This window comes from Malus sylvestris, chromosome 13 (assembly GCF_916048215.2).
Source record: "Malus sylvestris chromosome 13, drMalSylv7.2, whole genome shotgun sequence".
Taxonomy (NCBI): Eukaryota; Viridiplantae; Streptophyta; class Magnoliopsida; order Rosales; family Rosaceae; genus Malus; species Malus sylvestris.
Window position 1 is genome coordinate 2,772,815 of NC_062272.1, and position 20,616 is coordinate 2,793,430.

A 20,616-nucleotide genomic window follows, 5' to 3' on the forward strand; every position below is an offset into this window, starting at 1 on the left:
AAAGGCAGGTGATCTCGAAAACGACCCAGCGAAGACACAGCCCATTTGGTCTTTAATAACCAGCAGGAAACCGCCACACTCCCAACCAACCAGAAGCTGATCGCTACTAGGAATCTTTCGACAATTCGCAGTTCCGTAGGATTGGGATTTTGGATTCGACGAATACGAGAATGCTTGGGATTTTCCGAAGAGCTGTCTAAGGTTTCAGTGACTTGTCGTAGAACCCAGATACTGTCATCTGGGTTTTGTTGATTCGGCAAAGATGATGCTGCACTTTAATGACCCGGCAAAGTTGAAGACCAAGAAGGTAGCTTTTTCTTCTTTTTTGGAGAGTTTGTATTGAGCTTTTTTTCTTTTTTATTGTATGGGGGTCGTTGAATTCTGAGGTTATTGCATACCCAGCTGCTCAAATTCTCCATCTTTTCGATTTTGTGCGTAAATCCAATTGGGTTTTCTGAAGTTTTTTTGGGTTAATTAAGATAAACTTTGGCGATTAATTCATATAAGTGCATGTGTCCAATAAATTATTCATCATTGTTGCTTGTTCTTTGTGTAGTTAATGATTTTGATACTAATTTCCCAATTGTTGTGCTGTCAGATTGTGTTCGAGGAGGTTTACGCTGCTCGTGATTCCGCGACACTTGAGCAACTGAAAGAATTGAGCTCTAAGCGCAGAATGCTTGAGGAGTCCATCAATGAGAGCAGCTCCATCAATGGCGCCATTGCAAGAGAAATGTCCGGAGGGCTAACTTCTCGTAATCAACAGGTAATTTTTTGGTGTGGCGCTTGGTATTTCGAAGACGCCTTAGTTTTTACTTGCAGATTAATGCCACTTTATGAAAGTTTTGACATTGGCACTATACCCCAGTTTATAGGCAAATTCTGCCTGCATTTAGGTTCTTTAATTTCGGTATGGATGCATTTTTGTTGAATTCGTGCCATTGTTTTTAGTAATCTAATACTAGTTTAATTCCTTTCTTCAATCTGAATGTATTTCAGGTTGTGAGATAATATTATGTATTTCAGGTTGTGAGATAATATTATATGGAGAACTTTTCGTGTTTTTAGTACAAATTAATTCCTTCTGTTTGAATCTATTGAATTATGTAATCCAGTCTTTGATGGCATTTGCTGTCCTACTATGTCTCAGGTTCTTCACAACCTTGAACTGTATCTTCCCTTGTTGGAAAATTTGATTTGGCACGTTGATCGGGTCAAGAGCCACCACCAGATAGTTCGATGGACTTCAGAACTTAAGATACAATGGACTAGTGTTCTTAGTTCATCTTCTTTCTTTAACTTGAAAGGATCGAAATATTTTCAAATCAACAACTTGCAGTTTGAATTGTGCCTGACCCTTTTCCTCTATGGCGCAATCCTTCGGGAGAGGGCATTAGAAGTTCTTCCTGCAGGTAGGGATAGGGCACTAGTGCTCTTACTTTCATTTTTCACTTTTAAGATTTGTATTTTTTTTTTCTTTTAAGACCAAGGATGTAAGATTAACTAACTGGTTTCTTCGCATTGTCATAGACCTAGTGCAATCTGCCACACTATTCCGAGAAGCTGCTGGTGTTTTTCATCACCTTGCTCATCAAGTTATTCCTTTTCTACAACACTCATTGGTTGGGGAAAGGCCACCAGAAGTTGTCTCATCAGTGTCTGCTGCCATGAGCCTCATTTGCTTGGCCGATGCCCAGGTCAGCCTTCCTTTCCTCGCTAGTTTTCCTTGTTTAGGTTTCGTGACAGAATTGCGGATGTTTGCTTGTTCTTTGTGATAATTTATGTTCGTTATGAAAATGTAACAGGCCGTAACAATTAAAAGGGCTGAAGAGAAGGGTACTACTGTCGGTCTTTTGGCAAAGTTGCACCATGGTATTGTAGAATTGCTTGATGAAGCTGCAGGTCTTTTGCATACAGCAAAGGAATGTAAAGACACTTCTTCGGATGTTGCAGTATGTCTATATTTACAGTTTTATTCTACGATATATTCATCTCAATTTTTGGTGAAAAATCAACAATGCTTGAACGTGTTCACTCTTTCCGGTTTCTGCAGGACTTTTTATCATCCTGCAAAATGCTACACGAGTTACAAGCCCAGAAACACTTTGCGGAAACCCTAAAGAGTTCCAACCAATTCGGGGTTGCTGTTGCAGTTCTTCGATTCACACTGACTAATGTGAAAATGAACATGCCGGGCAAAGAATCGTGGAAGTCTGTTCTCAAAGAGGAAATTGACAATTTTTCCGAATTGCTCAGAAAGCATGAACTTGAAAACGAATTTGTTTGGCACGAGAAAGTCCCCTCGGAGGAAATGTTGTTGCCAAAACCCGAAGGTAACAAAATCGCAAACATCATCCCTTATCAACCGAAAAAATGGGAAAGACAGCTTGCCTTCAAGATTTGAATGTACAAAGAGAAACCAGTTCTTGTAAAGTATGTCCTGTCTCAAGCGAAGCAACACAAAATTAAGATTAGTGGCTTCCTCGTTTTGCTCCCTCGGTTACACAAAACATGCAACGTTTTTGAGATTTGATCAGAGGAAGGTTTTGCTGGTTTGTTGAGCTGCATGTTCTAGAACTTATTTGTGTAATTGGTGCCTATAGCCTATAGGATTGCAACTTTTTAATGGATTTTGTCCTACAAAATATATGAAACTTGTACATTATATGACGGTGTGACAGACATACTAAATGATTACTCAAACTCACGCTTCACTGCTGCTTTTGATTTTTGGCTTTTGTTCACCGTAATTGTGAAGAAAAAAAAAAACTAATTTTAATGTGTTTACCAAACACTAAAAAAGACCAACTTTTATAACTGTATTTTTTAGAAGTTGTACCAAAATGGTACTAAAACGAGCCATCTGGCCAGCCATCGGTTAGAGATGGCCTAAGTACTTCACGCCATACTTCACGAGAGCACTTCTTTAAGCATATTTTAATAGAAAAAAAATTAAAGAGAGGATTCAAATTATATTTTAAACTAATTTAAATTGAAAATTATGCTATTTTCGGCCAATGCAAGTGCAACTAATTTGGTTTCATTCTTTGGTAATCCAATGACCCAAAATTAGAATAATAATACTAAAAAATTGCGTTTACTTAGAAATTAGAAGGAAAAAAGTAGTAATTATTAATTAAATTTCATGTTGTTGTGGGTGTGAGCCCGTGGCAAGTGGCGGCATAAAATCCATTTGAATTTTTTAAAGAATTTAATTTAAATTAATAATAAAGTAATCAACTTTGCGCTTCAATCGACTTCCAGGTTCTCTCTCTCTCTCTCTCAGACCTGAATTGTCAATTTATATACATATTTTCAGGACTGGTAGGGTTGTTTCCGCTGTGGTTTCTGCGGAAAACGCAGTTCAATCGAGCTTCTCTGGCACTGATGGGTTGAAGCTCACTTATTTGGAGGTGGGTTTTCAATTTTGTTATCAGTACTTCTTAAATTTGATTAATTTTGGGTATTTTATTTTATTAAATTTGTAAATAAATTTTTACTTTTAGGGAAATAATTGGTTGTGGGATGTGGGTGGGGCGAAAATATTGGTGGATCCAATTTTGGTGGGTAATTTGGATTTTGGAATCCCCTGGCTTTATGATGCTGCCAAGAAGTTTTTGAAGAATTTCCAGGTACTCCTTTAGTTCCAAATACAATTTTCTGAAGTGAATTGCCTTCGATTTTCCGTTTTAATTACGCAAATGCTGCTATTATTTTGTAGAATGTTGTGGAGTTGATAGGCCTGTTTTGATTGGGTTTGCAACTTTAGTGCAGCTAAGTGATATTCCAGAAGTTGATTGCTTGCTTATTACCCAAAGCCTTGATATCACTGCCATTTGAAGACGTTAAAGCCCCTCTCCGAGAAGTACCCGAATCTTAGAGTTATAGCTACACCAAATGCTGAGGCCTTGTTGGATCCCCTTTTCAGCAATGTAAGTATGGAACTAGTGTTTCCTTTTATGACTGCACAAACATTTCATGCCAAAGTCATATGTTTCGTAACAACTGAAGTTACCGAACCTTAATGCCATTTGGTTCAACTTGGCTCAATTGTTTCTGAAACTTGCAATACCGGCGTTCAAGATAACTTAAGTTCAGAAGCATAATGGCGTATTCTATATTTCTATTTGAGATTTACGCTAATGCTTTAAGGTCACGTATTTAGAACCTGGTCAGAGCTCTGTCATTGAGGCAAGAAATGGTTCTACAGTCAAAGTTCAGGCCACTGCAGGGCCAGTTCTAGGTCCTCCTTGGCAGCGCCCTGAAAATGGGTAAGGTTTTGCTTTTTGATTGCCATTGTGACAAAAGTGAATTCCATTTTCAAGGGACGCTACAGTTCTTTTCTGGTGTAATATGACTTGTAGTCTATATAGTTAAGCGGATTTTAACTAGATGTTATCTTTTATATAATATGTGACCAGATATCTTGTCATCACTCCAGAAGGAAAAAGTACACTTTACTATGAACCCCATTGTGTATACAACACAAGTTCACTGGAGAGCAAAAGGGCTGACATTGTTATCACACCGGTCATAAAGCAGCTTCTGCCTTACCTTGGTCTCAGGACAAGAAGATGCAGTTCAACTTGCAAAGCTGCTGAATGCCAAGTTCAAATTCTATTTACCTTAATACTAACATGTTGATGTAGATAAGGATTGTTTTATTGGACGCGTATCAACGCCTTTGTTTTACATTTTGTAGGGTTGTTGTCCCGATGACAAATGGGGACTTGGATGCCAAAGGGCTTCTTCCTAGTTTAGTTTCGGCTGAAGGAACAGTCGAATCATTCAAGGTTGTTTTCTTCTTCTCATGGTATTTTTGTTGTGGTGAAGTATTAAGATTTTTTCCTGCAATATTATGACAATTGAAGATGTGGTTATATTATGCAGGAACTTTTGTCCAAGGAATTACCAGATGCACAGGTACTGCAGCCAACTCCTGTTGTCCCGTTACAAATCCCGCTACGTCCAAATCTTCCGTGATATGTTTTCTGCAGATATACAGACACTGTAGCTCACTGAAAATATGTACACATCTCATAAAATTCGTAATTTGTAAATGGCTTTATTTTACTGATACAAATCCATTGTTTCCCTTTTAATCTGTCTTCAAATGCAACTCCCAATGGGCTTGGCCTCTGAGTTACATAAAGTGAACAAAATTCCACTTGGAATAGCTTTTCGGACAAGTGGAGGCCCAATACTCTTGTTACAACTTTTGCTAGTAGTGGATCGATGGCACTTTAAAAATGGCATGCTTACCAATTAGCTTTTTTCAACGAACGATAAGATAATTTACATTAACTTATGGAGAGAAAAATTTGAAAATAGAACCTCGGGTGCAAGGGCAAGTGGTCTTAACCAACTAAGTTACAATCACTTGCCCAACTAGCTATTTCGTTTAGTAAAGTTTTTTCTTCAAATTTGAAAGGAGTGTCAAACTGATATTACATGTTACACAACTCAAAACCTACACGAATATAAGATCTTGTATGCACGAATAATGCATTTAATGTATTTTTGTTCATGTTTTGACAAATGATATGTCAATGATTATTTACATGTTTTATATCATTTTGTGTGTCGAAAAGTTTGTGGGTTGAAAAGAACACAACTCAAATATAAAAAAAGGAACTTTAACGAAAAGCTCCCGGTACTGTTCACTTTAACGAAAAACCACATTTTTACACTAAAAAGTCAATCCTGGTACTATTCACTTTACCCTTTATTTTGTCCTTATCATTAAAACTCAAAGTTTCCAAACCCTTTTCATTAGTTTTCCTATATAAAAATGGGTAAATGCGACCATAACCCGTTGCTATCCCTAAAAGAGGTCGCAATTAAAAAAAGAATAATGGAAAATACACATAGAATGGATCAAATATGATTGTAGTTTGCATAAAACAAACCAGTAATGAATTTGGACGAGTTGGCGTCCTTGATCAGGAGAGATTGAACCATTCCATGAAATTGCACCAAGCTATACATAAATGCATTTGGTCTTGTTTGTGTCCACAAGGGGATGAACATCTCATCGCAGCAAGTATTGACTTGCTAAGTTAGATTTACGAGGCCTACAAGTTCATATATAATAACTGCATCATATAAATTAACACGTTATAAGCGTGTGACGGTGTGAGTGACTATCGACAATTGATGCATTATGAGTTCCACTCGCATTAACGACAAAGAATCAAGTCACTAAGTGTCGGCAAGGCCCCAAGCTCTTCTCAAAGAGCTTCGTGTGATGCATGGGATGGGGTGGCACCAACCAACCCCAGCGTTTTGTATGTCCTGATAATCCAAAGAGGTCTCTGATATTGTTCCTTCATGGTGTTGCTGGCAACCACATCAGGCAGCTAGCCAGCACATCAATTTGGACTTGTACCCCGATCAACAGCCACCTCTCTTGTAATATTCACTTCGATCGGAATATCATTTGGGTCGACTTCATACTGTAATATTCGAACAAATAAAGGACAAATTAAGCTGTTAAAGATCTATATATGTAAACAAAAGACTATATGCGTATATATTTATTGGCAAGAGACACATCAAAATGACAGTATATTCACGTCGTCGAAGTCTTTGACATTGAGAGGGTGGAAGTTGGATAATAATGTAGTTTACCGGTGTCGAAGTCAAATGGAAACTGCATGTATGCCATGTAATATTCATGCAATTATATCAAATTTTGGCACCTAGCTAGATATACCGTATATCAAATATTTCTGTTTTCATTTGCAAAGTGCATGGAAGATGGAATTCACCCATCTATTCAAGCAGGAAAGTGTCGAAAGAAAAAAAAGTTTTCATTGATAGTCTGGGATTGATATTTAATCTCTCCATCATATCCACCGTTCAACTTAGAGAGAGAGAGAGAGAGAGTTAGTTCTGCATGATTCATGCAGGTAATAAAATATGAGCAATTCACCCAATTAACAATTATGCATGCCTTTGGTATGGGAATGGACAAAATTTGTAATCTTGGGCATATTTGATAAGGTAACTAGAATATGCTTGGGAATATTTCAAGTGATGGTGATCGCATCAGTCAAAATTCTATTTATTAAGATGATGAACATTATACAACTTGAGGATAGTAAGCAAAAATACCGTCGAATATATGCTCAATATCCTCTTTACAAACCAGAAAACGACTTTAGCATTGATTGCTTAATTCTTACCATTCTAATTTAATAAACAGCAAGAGGCACTTGGCCTTAGATTCCCCTGAAGGGACACTCTCTCTCTCTCTCTCTCTCTCTCTCTTCTTTTGCTTGGACTTATCCTCCACAACTCACCTTCCAATTCCAAGCATCCATACCATAGTCCATGCCCATTTTCTAGAACACCTTTGACGATGTTCCTAAACTGATCAATATTTCTTTTGCGTGCTTGAAAATACAAATAAATCTTGTACTTCTTCTGGAAAATCTGATATGTGGCTTTATGTCGGTCATGCTAAAAGACTTCTAGGGTTTTTGTTGTTCCTTTAAAATTTTTGATCACTCGAGAAAGATCAAGCGTTGCTTGAGTGAATTCGAGTGTGGTTATTATCTAACAAAAACTAGGGTTTTAGTTTTCCAAATCCCACAACACGAAAACTGGTCAATAGATAATGACGTTTATTTGTGTCTTTTGGCTCTAAATACACAAATAATTTTGTCACTAAAGATCGAGTTGTTTATTTTCTTTATTTGCTGTGTTGTCATTGATCGTAAGGCACAAGTTTGCTTTTTGTGTCAATATGTAAAGGCATGCTAAGTTCATCTGCTCTGCAAAGACCCCTTTAAATCCTAAAATAATACACGACCTAGAGCAAAAAAGAAAAACAATAAAGAAGAACATGAAAGCTTCATCGACATCTGATCAGAAACCCTAGACTTTTAGACAGACGTGACCTTCGTTATAAACTATTGTCCCACATCAAACCGCATATACGACTTCCCATCTGTGATCGAGCTGTGAATTATTTGTATGCCAGTTATGTTATGAAAAAATGAGGCCCCACATGAACCAATTAGCCTCAATTAATTAATCTGACCTAATTATCTAATCCGATCTAGTCTTTCTTTATTCATATGATGGAATCTTCGACAAGTCAAGATTCTTGAGGATCAGAATACCCTCCCGATTGGTACTTCTCCGGAAAGATAAGTTTAAAAGTGGAGAAGCAAATTTCATTTTCTATAAATATTTGAAAATTATTTAAATTAAAATTAATGTGTCTAAGTTACTTAGTCCTACGGTCCAATATATTCCTCTTCATTTGTAAATGAAATGTCTTAAATCAAGTTCTCGTCAAATACGAATTGGAACCAAATTAACATGACTATCTTGTTGTGAGGCTCAATCTGCTGTCCATAATACAATGGAATATCCGAATGTGAACGACCGTAATGGTGTAGTTACATATTTATTTTGTTTTCTTGTATACAAAATAATTGAATCGCAATGAAAGTAGCTCCAATTACACCTTGTCTTCGTTGTTTTTTGTATTGACACACACAAAAAATGATAAACATTTTCGGGGGCGTAGCTAGTCGTACATGCATTCCTAAATCCGCCACGTTTTTCTAAAAGAAGATAGTCACCGTCGGTGCTTATGTGCAGAAGATCTTAAGGATTGATCAAGATGACGAGATTTAATTTAAGTCGATGTCTTATTGTGGACGTGAACATTGTGCGTAATTATGTTGTCATTAAGCTAATCTAAATGGGTGTTTAGAATTATCACGCCTTAATTTGTAGTTTAGAATGAAAGGTTTTGGTGATCTGTACAAAGTATTGGTCAAATATTAAGGACAAGATCTAGAAATTAGAGATTTGCATTATTGTTCATCTTATTAAGTTACATATGCCCCAATGAAATTATTGACCCTTCATGATTTTCTGAAACTTATCTTTAACCATAGGAATTTGGAACAGTCAAATGCATGTTACAATTTCTTGGAATAGGATCCTCTTCGGATTCACTTTGTGAGGATCTTAGGAATTTCCACATCCTAGTCGTTCATCGTACATCGTACGATCAATTTTTGTCAGATACTATATGTAATTAATTTTAAATAAAAAAAAGTCAAATGATTTCTGACTGCACGATACACGATGAATAGCTAAGATATGAAGATCCTGCGGATGGGATCCAATTCCCAATTTCTTTTCAAATGATCAGCATAACTTTTATTCAAAGGGATTTACATTTTTTAATAAAATGTATACTGGTTGCGGAGCTTATTAAAATCGAACTTCAACGATCTCTATTTTTTTATAAGTTTTTATTGACAGACCATTCTTGCAAAAAATCATCTTAATCTGAAACTATTTACTCATTGGATTATAAAGATGAAATTTTAATGTTTCTTGAACATAATATTCGTCAATTTTTTCAAACTCAATTAGATCTCTAACCATTTCCGATTTGGCAATACTTGCAAGGATAATCCATAAAGTGCAACATGAAAATAAAGTGCAACATGAAAACAAACTGATCGGATTGTTGAAGTTCGAAACATGAAATGTGCCCCACATGACGTGTTGATATGTCACCGTCTCACTAATAATTTTTTCCGTCCAGAAAAGTTATCCAGATCTAGCTTATCCATAACTCAAACTTGATATGTGGTGGATTTATTAGAAAACATTTTACATATGTGAACACATGTTTTCCATGTACATCCACCAAACCATTAAATTTCATCATTATTTTTCTTCCCTGGTGCGAAGGAACAAGGAACAATCGCATGAGGCCCAGTCTCCACGCAACCACATTTTCTATGATTAATTTGTGGGCAACAATGGCCGAACAGGAGGTTTGAGTAGATCTGCAACATCTGTGATTTTCCTTATTTTCTTGGGTAGGAAGATTTATCGTGGGTCAAGATTCTTGCGTTGCCATTTTTATATTTTTTTGGTAGACTTTGACGCAAAGAAGAGTACTATTCCACTTCCTCCTTGTCATTTGTCAATAAAGCTATAACTCCCTCTTCAAGTCATATATACCTTTCACCAAACCTTAAGCCAGTTGGACAAATTCAGATGTGGAAAATTAGCCACTAGTAAAAGTAACTCACAAATGAGGTAATTATCACGTAAACGACACGTTAAGTTCGCAAAATGCGTTATTGTTACATGATAAAACCTAACTCTGATATCAATTATTAAGAACCAATGAATAGAATTTGCCTCTAAAAACCGACTTTAAGCATATGATGCGAAAGAATTTTTAAATCATGTCAAGATAACAACTGTTTTTACAATATATATTGTCCTCGCATCCAGATAATTCAAACATACAATCACCTCCAAACTCGTACATATTCATTAGACTTTCATATTCAATGTCAGCTGAAAAACATCTATAGGATATAACAAACAATATAACATTAACATTATTTTTGGTCTTGCCCTCGAAATTCTGTATATAACTTATTCAAATTCAAAACTTCTACTGTCATTGTCCCTCGTATCCAACACCTCTACATCTTCATACTTCGTAAACAGGAGGGAACAACAAAACAGGGTAAGAAACAAAGGTCAGAATAATGGGTGTGGTGGTAAATCAGAAACGACTTTCTACAAGGCTGGTTACAAAAATTTTACACCATTCTCACAAATTTAAAACGCAGGGGATGGAGGGGTGTGAGGGGAGGATGATGTAGCGGTCGAATTGGAGTGACCGCGGCCTTCGTTGTGGCTGACCCTTTCGTCTGAATGAGAGGGTTCGGGTTGCTTTAGCCGCAGTCTTTGGACTGGTGGTGAGACCTGTGTGACAGCAGGAGTTGAAGCCACAGGTGCATATATTCCATTATTGGCTGCCTCCCCGGAAGCAGTGGTTGCTGCCACTGCTGCGTAGTCCTGGGGTGGCACCCAAATGCCTCCCACAACCACAAATTGTGGTGCTTGTGCGGCGTTGTTGTTGCCGCGAATTGTTGGAGTCGGTCTTCTAGTGTGTAAACGATATTTCTGCAAACAACGAAAGACGATTGAAATTAGGCTCTGCAGAATCAGCTAAAAAATTCACAATTTATTGTTGATCGGACAAGACAATGCATGCTTCTTATGTGCCTATGTTTTAAAGGACATCCACTCTTGCTTGCACATAGAGAGGCACCTATAGTGATGAATTAAAACAGATAGATAATCACATATACAAACCTGCAAATGGCTTTTGACTTCATCATTAGTAAGTCCATCAACCTTCATTAACTCTCTAATTTGTTTGGGTGTAGCAGCTGAAAGAAAAAACCAATCACATAGCACATCAAACACACATCCAATACAATCCAATCCAACATGCATCCAACCATATTAAATAACATATCCAACTAAATTAATCCCAATTCCATACCATGTGAACCACCAAGCTGTTGAAGAGCATTTAAGAACCGGCGGTGCAATTCCGGCGACCAGTTCCGCCTTTGTTTCCTCTGACCCAGTCCATCTTTCTCTTCTTTCTTGTTGTTTTCACCACTGCCTCCGCTCACGGTGTCCGTGGTAGAACTAGTCGCCGCAGCCGAGGAAGGTTGTTTAGCCACCGGTACATTAGTCTTCCCAATGCTTTTCTCCTTTTGGAAAGGCTGAAAAGCACCCCCATTTCTATTTACCTCCATAACCAAAGCCTTCCTAGGCAATTCCTGCAATGACCCAACACCCCAAAAATTAATACTTTCCTACTCTTTCACCTCAAATTTTCTCGGCAACCAAACAAAAGGGCAGTCACAAAATTCACCAAAGTTGATAAAGGTAGAGTCTTTTTTGTACCTCCTTGAGTGGTGCATCTGGGGTTGTATTCCAAAGCTGTACAGATCTAAGCCAATCTGATTTTTTCTTATCACCTCCTGCAATCTTATCATCCTTCTCATTGTCCTTAGCCTCCTGAGACTCGTGCACTTCATCGTCCTCACTATCAGAAGATGAAGTCCTTTTTAATGGAATAAATTCCTCAAAAACATGCCCCTCACTCGAAGTCTGCTGAGAACACTCAGATTGTCCATGCATATAATCTGCGGTTGTATCTGAAACCGGCTGCTTGCACCTCTCAATAGCTGCAAAAATACCCAGAAAAACCCAAATCAGAAAACACAAAACCAGAACAAACCCACAAAAATTCAAGCAAAAGAAACGAACTTTCCGACCTAGAACACAAAAATTAAGCTAAAAATTGAAAAGGGTCTGTGTCGCCTGCAGTACCTTGAGTGACAAGCTCGAAGCAGAGAGGGAGCTCTCTCTGAAAAACTTGAATCTTATGCCTCTCCTCCTCCAAAGCCTTGACATACTCACGGAAACCTAGCTTTGAAGAAGCCTGCATTTCCTCTGTGGACTCCATAGCTGAAAAGCTTTTGCTTTTCCTTTATCTTTTGGGTTTCTGGGTTTTTCAGATCCTCTGTCTTTATCTGGTCCTTTCCGTGGACTCAAAAATGGGGGTTGAGAATGTAGGATGGGTGAGATTATAAGGCAGCAGGTGGGTGTGCGGGTGTGGGTGTCCAGCGCATAGATAGAAACGAACAAGGAGAATTGGGGCAAATGAGAGCTTCTTCTCAAAGACGCATATGGGATCCAAGCAGAATCACAAAACGGAATAATCCACAAATTAGAATTAGAAACCCTAAAAAAGGAACAAAAGATTGAATTTTTAAGGCCTTTTAGAGAGAGAGAGAGAGAGAGAGAGATGTCGAGGTCGTGCCGTCGCGTACAACGAATCTGTCGGAGGTTGAATATTCGATGGTATTCGCATTTTATTCGCTTTTCTATGCCTATCCTGTGGGCTGGCGCTGACGTCACCGCCCTTGGCACCTAATCTTCTTTTATTGGTGCGGAGAGCGTGCTCCACAAGCGTTCCCACGACGCGTGTGATTAGGCGTCAATGGACGTGGCCCTTCACGTCCTCTGAGGGCCAACTGCTATCCATCCCCATCCACACTGCCGTCTGTTTACGCTACGTTTCATCATTACTGCATCCACGCGCTTCGGTCAGTCGCTGGCCAATGGGATTCTGAAACGTTCATATTCTCAGACGGATCGAGAATATGCATCCCGGGATTCTGGATGGGCGGCGATTCCATGGAGCTGCGCGTTCAGATTCGGCAGACGGCTTTATATTGGTTGGGCTGCGAATAAAATGGATCCTCACAAAATAGGCCCACTAAACTTCATAATTCCTCAATGAGACGTTTGTTTGCGCTCACTAAGTGGGATTGGACTGGGCATGACTAGCTGTTAGTCCAATACCGTGTTTGTTCCATGCTGGGACTAACATTAATGAGACTAAAGGGGACTAGCATGAACAAAATCCTTCACTAAGAGCTCTTAGCGAGACCCCCCAATAACCATGGGACTAGCTAAGACTATCCTCTCTCGTCCTCGTCATGCTCAACAACCACTCCCAATAGACTCATCGTCATCTCCGGTCACCTAGATCATAATAAAATATTAATAATTTATATATTCAATAATATAATATTAGAATTTGTTATTATTCAGCTTCTTAATCCAATATTGCACCAAACGCTTCACTAAGTTAGTCCAGCTTAGTCTAGTCTAAGCCAGTCCAACTTAGTCCTTGAAACTAGTCTAGTCCGAGATAGTCCGGCGCAACAAACGCTCCCTAAGAATCTTAATGAAATTTTTTCGGTACTGTTCACTTTTTAATGTCAATGATATTTTTACCTTTAAAAGTTACTTTTTCTATTATTCACTTACACCTTGATTTTGTCATTTTTATTCAAACTAAAGTTCTCGAGGACTTTTCATTAATTTTCCTTAGTTTCCCTTGGTTATAACATAGATGTATTTTTTGTCCCCAAAATCAAATATTATGTGCTACGGTAAAATTATGACTTATGTTGAACTAGTGGTTCTTTCCATTAAGTTCGTCAAATTCTCCATTAAATTGCGGCAAATGCGAAATTTTGAATAAACATTGCATAGCCCATTGGATATGGCCCTCTAGTCCCAACATAACCAGCTGAGTTGGTATTTTTTTTTTGGGAACTTTAACGAAAAGCACCCGGTACTGTTTACTTTAACGAAAAACCACATTTTTACACTAAAAAGTCAATCCTGGTACTATTCACTTTACCCTTTATTTTGTTCTTATCATTAAAACTCAAAGTTTTCAAGCCATTTTCATTAGTTTTCCTTTTTGTTTTTCGCTTAACTTTGATTCTTGAAGTGTTTCCAACTAACGATATCCTTACTTAAAACATGGGGAGTCTTAAATTAAGGAGGGGAATAATTAATGGGTATATGATAGAGTTGCTAATTTTTTATGCATTGAATTTCGATTTTTTCTGGACAAATCCATTTTTAGTGAACACATGAAGTCAAGAATTATAATAATTAGATAAACACAATGTTCTATAAAAAGGGCCTAGGCGATAGACGGTGGTGAGCTGAGGCGTTTTCTTGCAAATTGGATGGGCTCTAGGCGGAGCTAGACAGTTTTTTTTTTAATGAAATTAAAAAATAAAAATAAAAAAATCAATCTAAGTCTAAGTGGATTAAAATTGTGAACTTGTTGTACATGTGTCATCCTACAATAATCCTCACCATGGTTATATGGCATATATGCTTAATGTATTTTTAAATTTTAGACTTGTTGGATACTCTTTTTGTATTTTATCATTTTTTTTATTATCTTATTCATGAATTTCATACAAGTATAATTTTTTTGTAAGTGTCAATATGCACTTATTTACAAGATATATAAGAAATTTACTTAAATCCGTCTACGTCATCTAGGCGCTAGACGTCAACTCGCCGCCACGCTAGTGCTTACGTTTTTTAAACCTTGGATAAACATGTCATAATGTTATTAAGTAGGGAACTTTAACGAAAAACACCCGGTACTGTTCATTTTAACGAAAAACCACATTTTTACACTAAAAAGTCAATCCTGGTACTATTCACTTTACCCTTTATTTTGTCCTTATCATTAAAACTCAAAGTTTTCAAGCCCTTTTCATTAGTTTTCCTTATTAAGTATTTGGTAGCAGGATCAAAAGTGCTTAAAGTTGCCGAACCATGTGATCAACGTGAATGATTCTGATCTTGTGGGGCACTAAATGTAATCAAATCAGCAAGTATAAAAGTAACCAGATTTTTTTAACTAAAAAAAAAAAGTAACCAAACTTTTTCTTTCCGTCAGTGTTGATGTTGAAAAACAATGGGCTGAGCTTTTAAATTGCAAGGAAAACTAATGAAAAGAATTTGAAAACTTTGAGTTTTAAGGATAAGGACAAAATAAATGATAAAGTGAATAGTACCAAGATTAATTTTTTAGTGTAAAAATATGATTTTTTGTTAAAATGAACAGTACTATGAGTTTTTCGTTAAAATTCCTTTAATTGTATGCCACAAGTTTATAAATGGAACCCCAAAACGGGCCTGCCGAGATACAAAAGAATCTCATCAGCCCAGCATAAAACGTGGTGAAACAAAAACCCTATCCAGGGCCCAGAGACAAACACATCCATTTGTTGCTGCTCCTCCTTTCATGAAACCTTTTGTTAGGAAAGATTTTTCACTATGCTCATAATACGGAGAGGTACGCCATATGTTATTATACAAGTTAAGAATTTATTTTTTTTAATTGTCTCTCCACTTGTATAATGAAACATGACATATGGGCCGTGTCAAAGGCAAAATAAAAAATTCTCTCCCAAAGTTGTGTGATTTATAGTATTCTTTGCTCCATTGCACAAGAAGTTATATTCAAACTTAAATGTGAAATGTAATGGACAGTTTAAAAAAGTTATTATGCCCTTTTTCTTTAAGAACACATAAGAGATTAATTATAGTTTGATGATTGCATGCGACCTTTTATTTATAAACAAACGATATTATTTACACTAAGGGGAAGAAGGTGAACTAAGCCTTACAATGAGCTAACAATAATGTGGTTCAAATTCGCCTTTGGCGAAAATCGAACCTAAGACATCTCACTCACAAGTAAAGAGGAATACCACTAGACCATAGTACTAAGTGGCTACATACAATCTTTTTTTTTTTAGTCTAACGATATATTTTACACTAAGGGGAGGGGAAGCTCGGTTAAGCCACACTATGACCAATCTAATTTGGTATTGAATTTGTCATTCACGAGATTCGAACCTATGATCTTTCACATACAAGTGAAGAGGAATACCACCGGACCGTAGTACTGAATGACACATACGATCTTTTTAAAAATGTTAATAACAGCTCCGAACTTATAAACATTGACTCAAATTTAAGTTTGAGATAAAGATCACATTTTTCTTTTGATTAAAATCCAGAATTTAGGTCTTAGCGTTGGCAATGACCTTGGTAATGTAAGTTTTATTATCAAGTTATAAACATTAAATTAAATTAGGTATGAACTTGCAAATGACTTGTAACTCAATTCGTTAAGTGCACTCATCATTATACTGAGTTTTCGTGTTCGATCCCTACCTCCTATATTGCTTATATTAAAAAGACACACACAAGGTTTCTTTTTATTTGTTTTCACACTCTCCACAAAATAAGATTCTACTGATCAAAAATTTCAAATTTAAACATAAAAAGTAATTACACAGACGGAAGCACATAGAGATCCCTGTATGGGGTGGAGTCAAAAATCAAATCTTAACGTGTGAAAGGATGGAGCTGGGACTGGGACTTGAACAGTAGTTAATATTAGAGGGAGGGAGTGAAAAGGGGGAGGGTGGGAGCTCATTGCTCAGCTGGGGACTGTGACAAATCAATGGGGGCGGCTATGAAGTCTGATGAGATGGGCACTGTTGGCTTTTCCCAGTTTCCTTTTTCAGACAAGACGAAGGTTTTGGAAATTTTTACTTTGTCTTTCCTGCGTTCCTAGTCTCACATACACAAATTTTGCAATGCAGTGACATGCGTGACCAACAGCTTTGTCCTTTTAGCTCCTTAGCACATGTCATTCAACAACAATCCTAGGGACTGCATTCACTACTATATATACATATGATAAGGAGACTTTCTTAAAGTAAGACTCTTTATAAACTCTCTTAATATATACCTCATTTTAATGTTATTTTTTGTGTCAACAATATAAAACAATGTGCCAAAAACATAAGGTAACTGAGAGTAAATAGAGAGTCCCACTTTTGAGAGAGTCTTATTAGCATTCATTATATACATACACCCAATCCAATATATACACACACAACATTTAATACTAAATGGTAGGAAATTTTAATGAAACACTCATGGTACTGTTCACTTTTTAACATTAAAGACATTTTTATCTTGAAAGTCACTTCTGGTACTATTCACTTACACATTTATTTTGTCATTTTGATTAAAACTAAAGTTTTTGAGGACTTTTCGTTAGTTTTTCTTTTTAATTATTCACTCTATGTTTTGATGAGTTGCACTTTGGGTTAGGAGAGATTCTCTTATGTAATTAGTTTGCTAAGTGGCATTTGTTTATTGGATGGGTTGTGCCAGCTTTTGATAACGTGACAATTATTATTGAATAATGACGCCACTAAAACTAAAACATGTTTGTATGTGAGAATCTCTCTCGAATTAGGATAGATCATTCATGACTGTTCGAAGACAAATGTTGTTTTGCCTTATGCTCTATTTCAACCATATATACAAGTATCTTTCTAAACTCATTGCTGCTAAGGTATTTAAGAGATATACAACTTAAGTGGTTAAGAGCATAACTGTACCCATGAAGTAATGTGTTTAAAACTACAATTCCTTTTGTATATAAAAAGGGTATCTATAATAGTGTATTTGCAATAGCATATTATAGACTTAATAGGTAGTCAAAATCCATTTTGTACTAATCTTGTTAAATCACAAGGCAAAACGGCAAAGATTTAAAGTGGTACAGGAACTTTCTGCAATTCGAATCGAACCCACATGCAGGCACTTGACCTTTGTCTCAGAGAAGTATCTGATTCTGATGAGCCATCAATTAATCACCAAAACAAAGTTCATGTTCAAAAGTAGCACCATGCATATTATAATAGTGATCTATATTTATAAAATTTATTTAGCTAGACTCCTACGCTTATCAAACTACCATTCTCTCTCTCTCTCTCTCAGCTGCTAGCCATGCATGCATGCATGTTTTCGAGAGCACACTAGTTTTGTCAATTGATTAGTCATCTCATGATCATGGATCCACCGATCCAGTGCTAGTGGGTTTCTTAAACCTGATAAGAAACTTAAAAGTGGATCTATAGGGAAACCTATACTGTTTTTACCAGTCCTTTTTTGGTAGTCCATTGCCGTGGGGTTATGTGAACGGGAATTGGATTGATGGAGCGCTTCGGGAAGAAGCATGATGATGAACTCTGTCAACTTACAGTTTAACGTTAATTATCATATTAACATTATAAAACATCATGTAAAAAAACATGAGGTAGTACTGTAGCAGAGAGTCCTATATTTGAAAGTCTCTCCTAAGCATTTCTCTTGTTTTATCTTTTTCCTTTGTATCAATTTCTATCATGTCTAAAGATTGATAGGATGGTTTGAATTACAATCCATCTACACTTCCTGTTTCGGGCGGTATCCAGTCAAACTATGTCACTGCTGCTGCACCAATCGTTCTGGTTGGCCGTTCATTGTTCATCTAGAAAACAGATATGTATGTGGTACAGCAACGTGTAAGGGTCAGTCCATAATTATTTTGTTTTTAATTTTCATTTTGCTCTACAATAAAAGATAAGTAAATGTGAAAATAGAGTAATGGGAAAGGATAATGGGAGAGATTGTGGGAAAGAAGAGGAACAAATGTAGACACTATATATGCAAAAAAAAAAAAAAAAAAAAAAAAAACACATTCGAATTGAAAATAACATAAACTTGATTTTAGTTTTTGATTTTTAATTTTCATATCATTTTTTTCCACCATCCATCCTCCATCCTTATTCCAATGTACACCATTTTATTCCTCATTCTTTCCACACTCTTCGTTTTCTTTTAAAAAATAAAATATCTACAATACAAAAATAAAACACTAAAAATTAAAAACGAAATGTTTATCAAACTCACCTTAATTAATTTGTAGGAAAATTAATGGGGTGTTGTCAAAAGTGAACATAGCTTTTTTAAATTAGCTAGCATGTTGGAATGAGAAACAAACTGTTGACACATTGAGTTTGGAGGTGCCAAGACAAAAGAATTGTCTCATATATCTTCACTTTCTGTTGAATATTGAGATTTTGCACATATACGTACCACGATGGCACTTGTGCAAGGATTTTTCTGAGATTCTAATTGAAAAAGTATATAACATAAGCAGTAGTCTTAATAGTTGAATGAAATGTTACTTTTAAGCAGCTGGGTAGGGTGTGAAGTGAGCTCTCTTTACTTTCCTACAGTGCAGGTGGCTTGCCCTTAAAGAAAAACAGTACCACCCATGCCAGTTCTTGTGCATTTCATTTTTTCAAATCTTACTTCATATATATGCACTTCAAAAACAAAAAGTAAAATTTGAAAATTAAAATGGTAATGTCCCTTTCCAGTTTCCACCAAAATTAATAATATTCGTATTATTTGGCACACTATCACTATCACCATGTCTTTTAATAACAAAAGTTGGGGAGATAAACTCACGCCTTCCAGTCTACAGTTCTCCATGGCCTCCACATACTGTATGCCAATATATGCGTGCATATCCATAGATTCATCTTTTAAAATCTCTGTATCTCTGTCTACTTTTGGATTGAGAGAGAAAGAGAGAGAGTACATAAGGGCAGAAGATGAATAAAGTAACGTACGGATAATGCTAGGAAAATTAAATTTTGGAAATTAAAAGATATGGAAGTTGATAATTGATTTATTACTTAAGTGTTGATAAATGTGTTTATGCCTATTGGTGACACATTATTTAATTTCTAAATTTTGTCTCCAAATTTAGTCTCTCTAACACTATTCTAAAATAAATAGGGAGAGAGAGAGAGAGAGAGAGAGAGAGAGAGAGAGAGAGAGAGGGGCAGAAAATATTATAGAGAGCTAAGCCAAGGACTCGGGAATCCAGCATTAATTAGGGTTCCGGCGAGGATCCTTTTCCTTGGGGAAAAGCGAGTGAGAAAAAGTAAGGAGTGGTAGTGTTTTTGTCTCAATGCATTTTGCATTCTTTGCCGCTGCCACTACTCTCCTCCAGTTTTTATCTCCTCCATTCCCAAACACGCCAAAACCAAAACGTCTCATCTCATATTGTTGCTCCTTTTCAATCCAATCCAGTCCACGTTCAACTTGCAGACCCCTCCCCTCTCTCTCTCGATTTATTTTCCAGTATGCATGTATCACCGTTGCGTAGTGTTATAATTCAAATCAAATTGTAAAATGTTAAAAATAGATATCTCAATAAGTTGGTCAATGGCCTCTTATACATAAAAAAAATACATCACGTGACAAGTGTTTCAGATATACAGAAAATTTTATCCTTTTTCACTCCAATTTTATCTTCCAATGTCACTAACAACAGGCCACTCACTGATAAATTTGAAATTGGTAAAGATCCTGCGCCTGAAATATAGTGAAATCCATCGATCCCACAACACAAAAGAATCAAGCACCCCCCAATAGATAAGTTAACATAATAAACTTTCATTTCTTTATTTATTGCCTTTCTGCCTTTCTCTCTAG

At 36.6% G+C, this 20,616-nt stretch overlaps 2 protein-coding genes and 1 pseudogene across 2 annotated transcripts; 2 read left to right on the forward strand and 1 right to left on the reverse strand.

The window, feature by feature from the left end:
• On the forward strand, nt 1–2,714 carry LOC126594832 (pH-response regulator protein palA/RIM20). The gene is made up of 6 exons (XM_050261086.1): nt 1–307; nt 599–766; nt 1,151–1,412; nt 1,531–1,697; nt 1,806–1,952; nt 2,054–2,714. The coding sequence occupies exons 1-6, from the start codon at nt 263–265 to the stop codon at nt 2,402–2,404; spliced, it is 1,140 nt and encodes a 379-aa protein (XP_050117043.1). The 5' UTR covers nt 1–262; the 3' UTR covers nt 2,405–2,714.
• Nucleotides 2,715–3,242: 528 nt separating this feature from the next.
• Nucleotides 3,243–5,102, forward strand: LOC126596752 (uncharacterized; annotated as a pseudogene).
• A 5,199-nt stretch (nt 5,103–10,301) lies between these two features.
• On the reverse strand, nt 10,302–12,727 carry LOC126594839 (transcription factor HHO3-like). The gene is made up of 5 exons (XM_050261093.1): nt 12,196–12,727; nt 11,767–12,050; nt 11,354–11,639; nt 11,161–11,237; nt 10,302–10,968 (listed from the first exon to the last, which is right to left on the reverse strand). Exons 1-5 carry the CDS (start codon nt 12,329–12,331, stop codon nt 10,621–10,623), a joined length of 1,131 nt encoding a protein of 376 aa, XP_050117050.1. The 5' UTR covers nt 12,332–12,727; the 3' UTR covers nt 10,302–10,620.
• Between the last annotated feature and the right edge of the window lie 7,889 nt (nt 12,728–20,616).

Excerpts from the sequence above, each read along its gene's own strand:
- LOC126594839 (XM_050261093.1), bottom strand. The coding sequence starts at position 12,331 with ATGGAGTCCACAGAGGAAATGCAGGCTTCTTCAAAGCTAGGTTTCCGT. Across the intron at positions 11,640-11,766 it reads CAGATGCACCACTCAAGGAG|GAATTGCCTAGGAAGGCTTT; the intron begins GTACAAAAAAGA and ends GGGTCATTGCAG. Across the intron at positions 11,238-11,353 it reads ACAGCTTGGTGGTTCACATG|CTGCTACACCCAAACAAATT; the intron begins GTATGGAATTGG and ends TTTTTCTTTCAG.
- LOC126594832 (XM_050261086.1), top strand. The coding sequence starts at position 263 with ATGATGCTGCACTTTAATGACCCGGCAAAGTTGAAGACCAAGAAG. Across the intron at positions 308-598 it reads CAAAGTTGAAGACCAAGAAG|ATTGTGTTCGAGGAGGTTTA; the intron begins GTAGCTTTTTCT and ends TTGTGCTGTCAG. Across the intron at positions 767-1,150 it reads TAACTTCTCGTAATCAACAG|GTTCTTCACAACCTTGAACT; the intron begins GTAATTTTTTGG and ends ACTATGTCTCAG.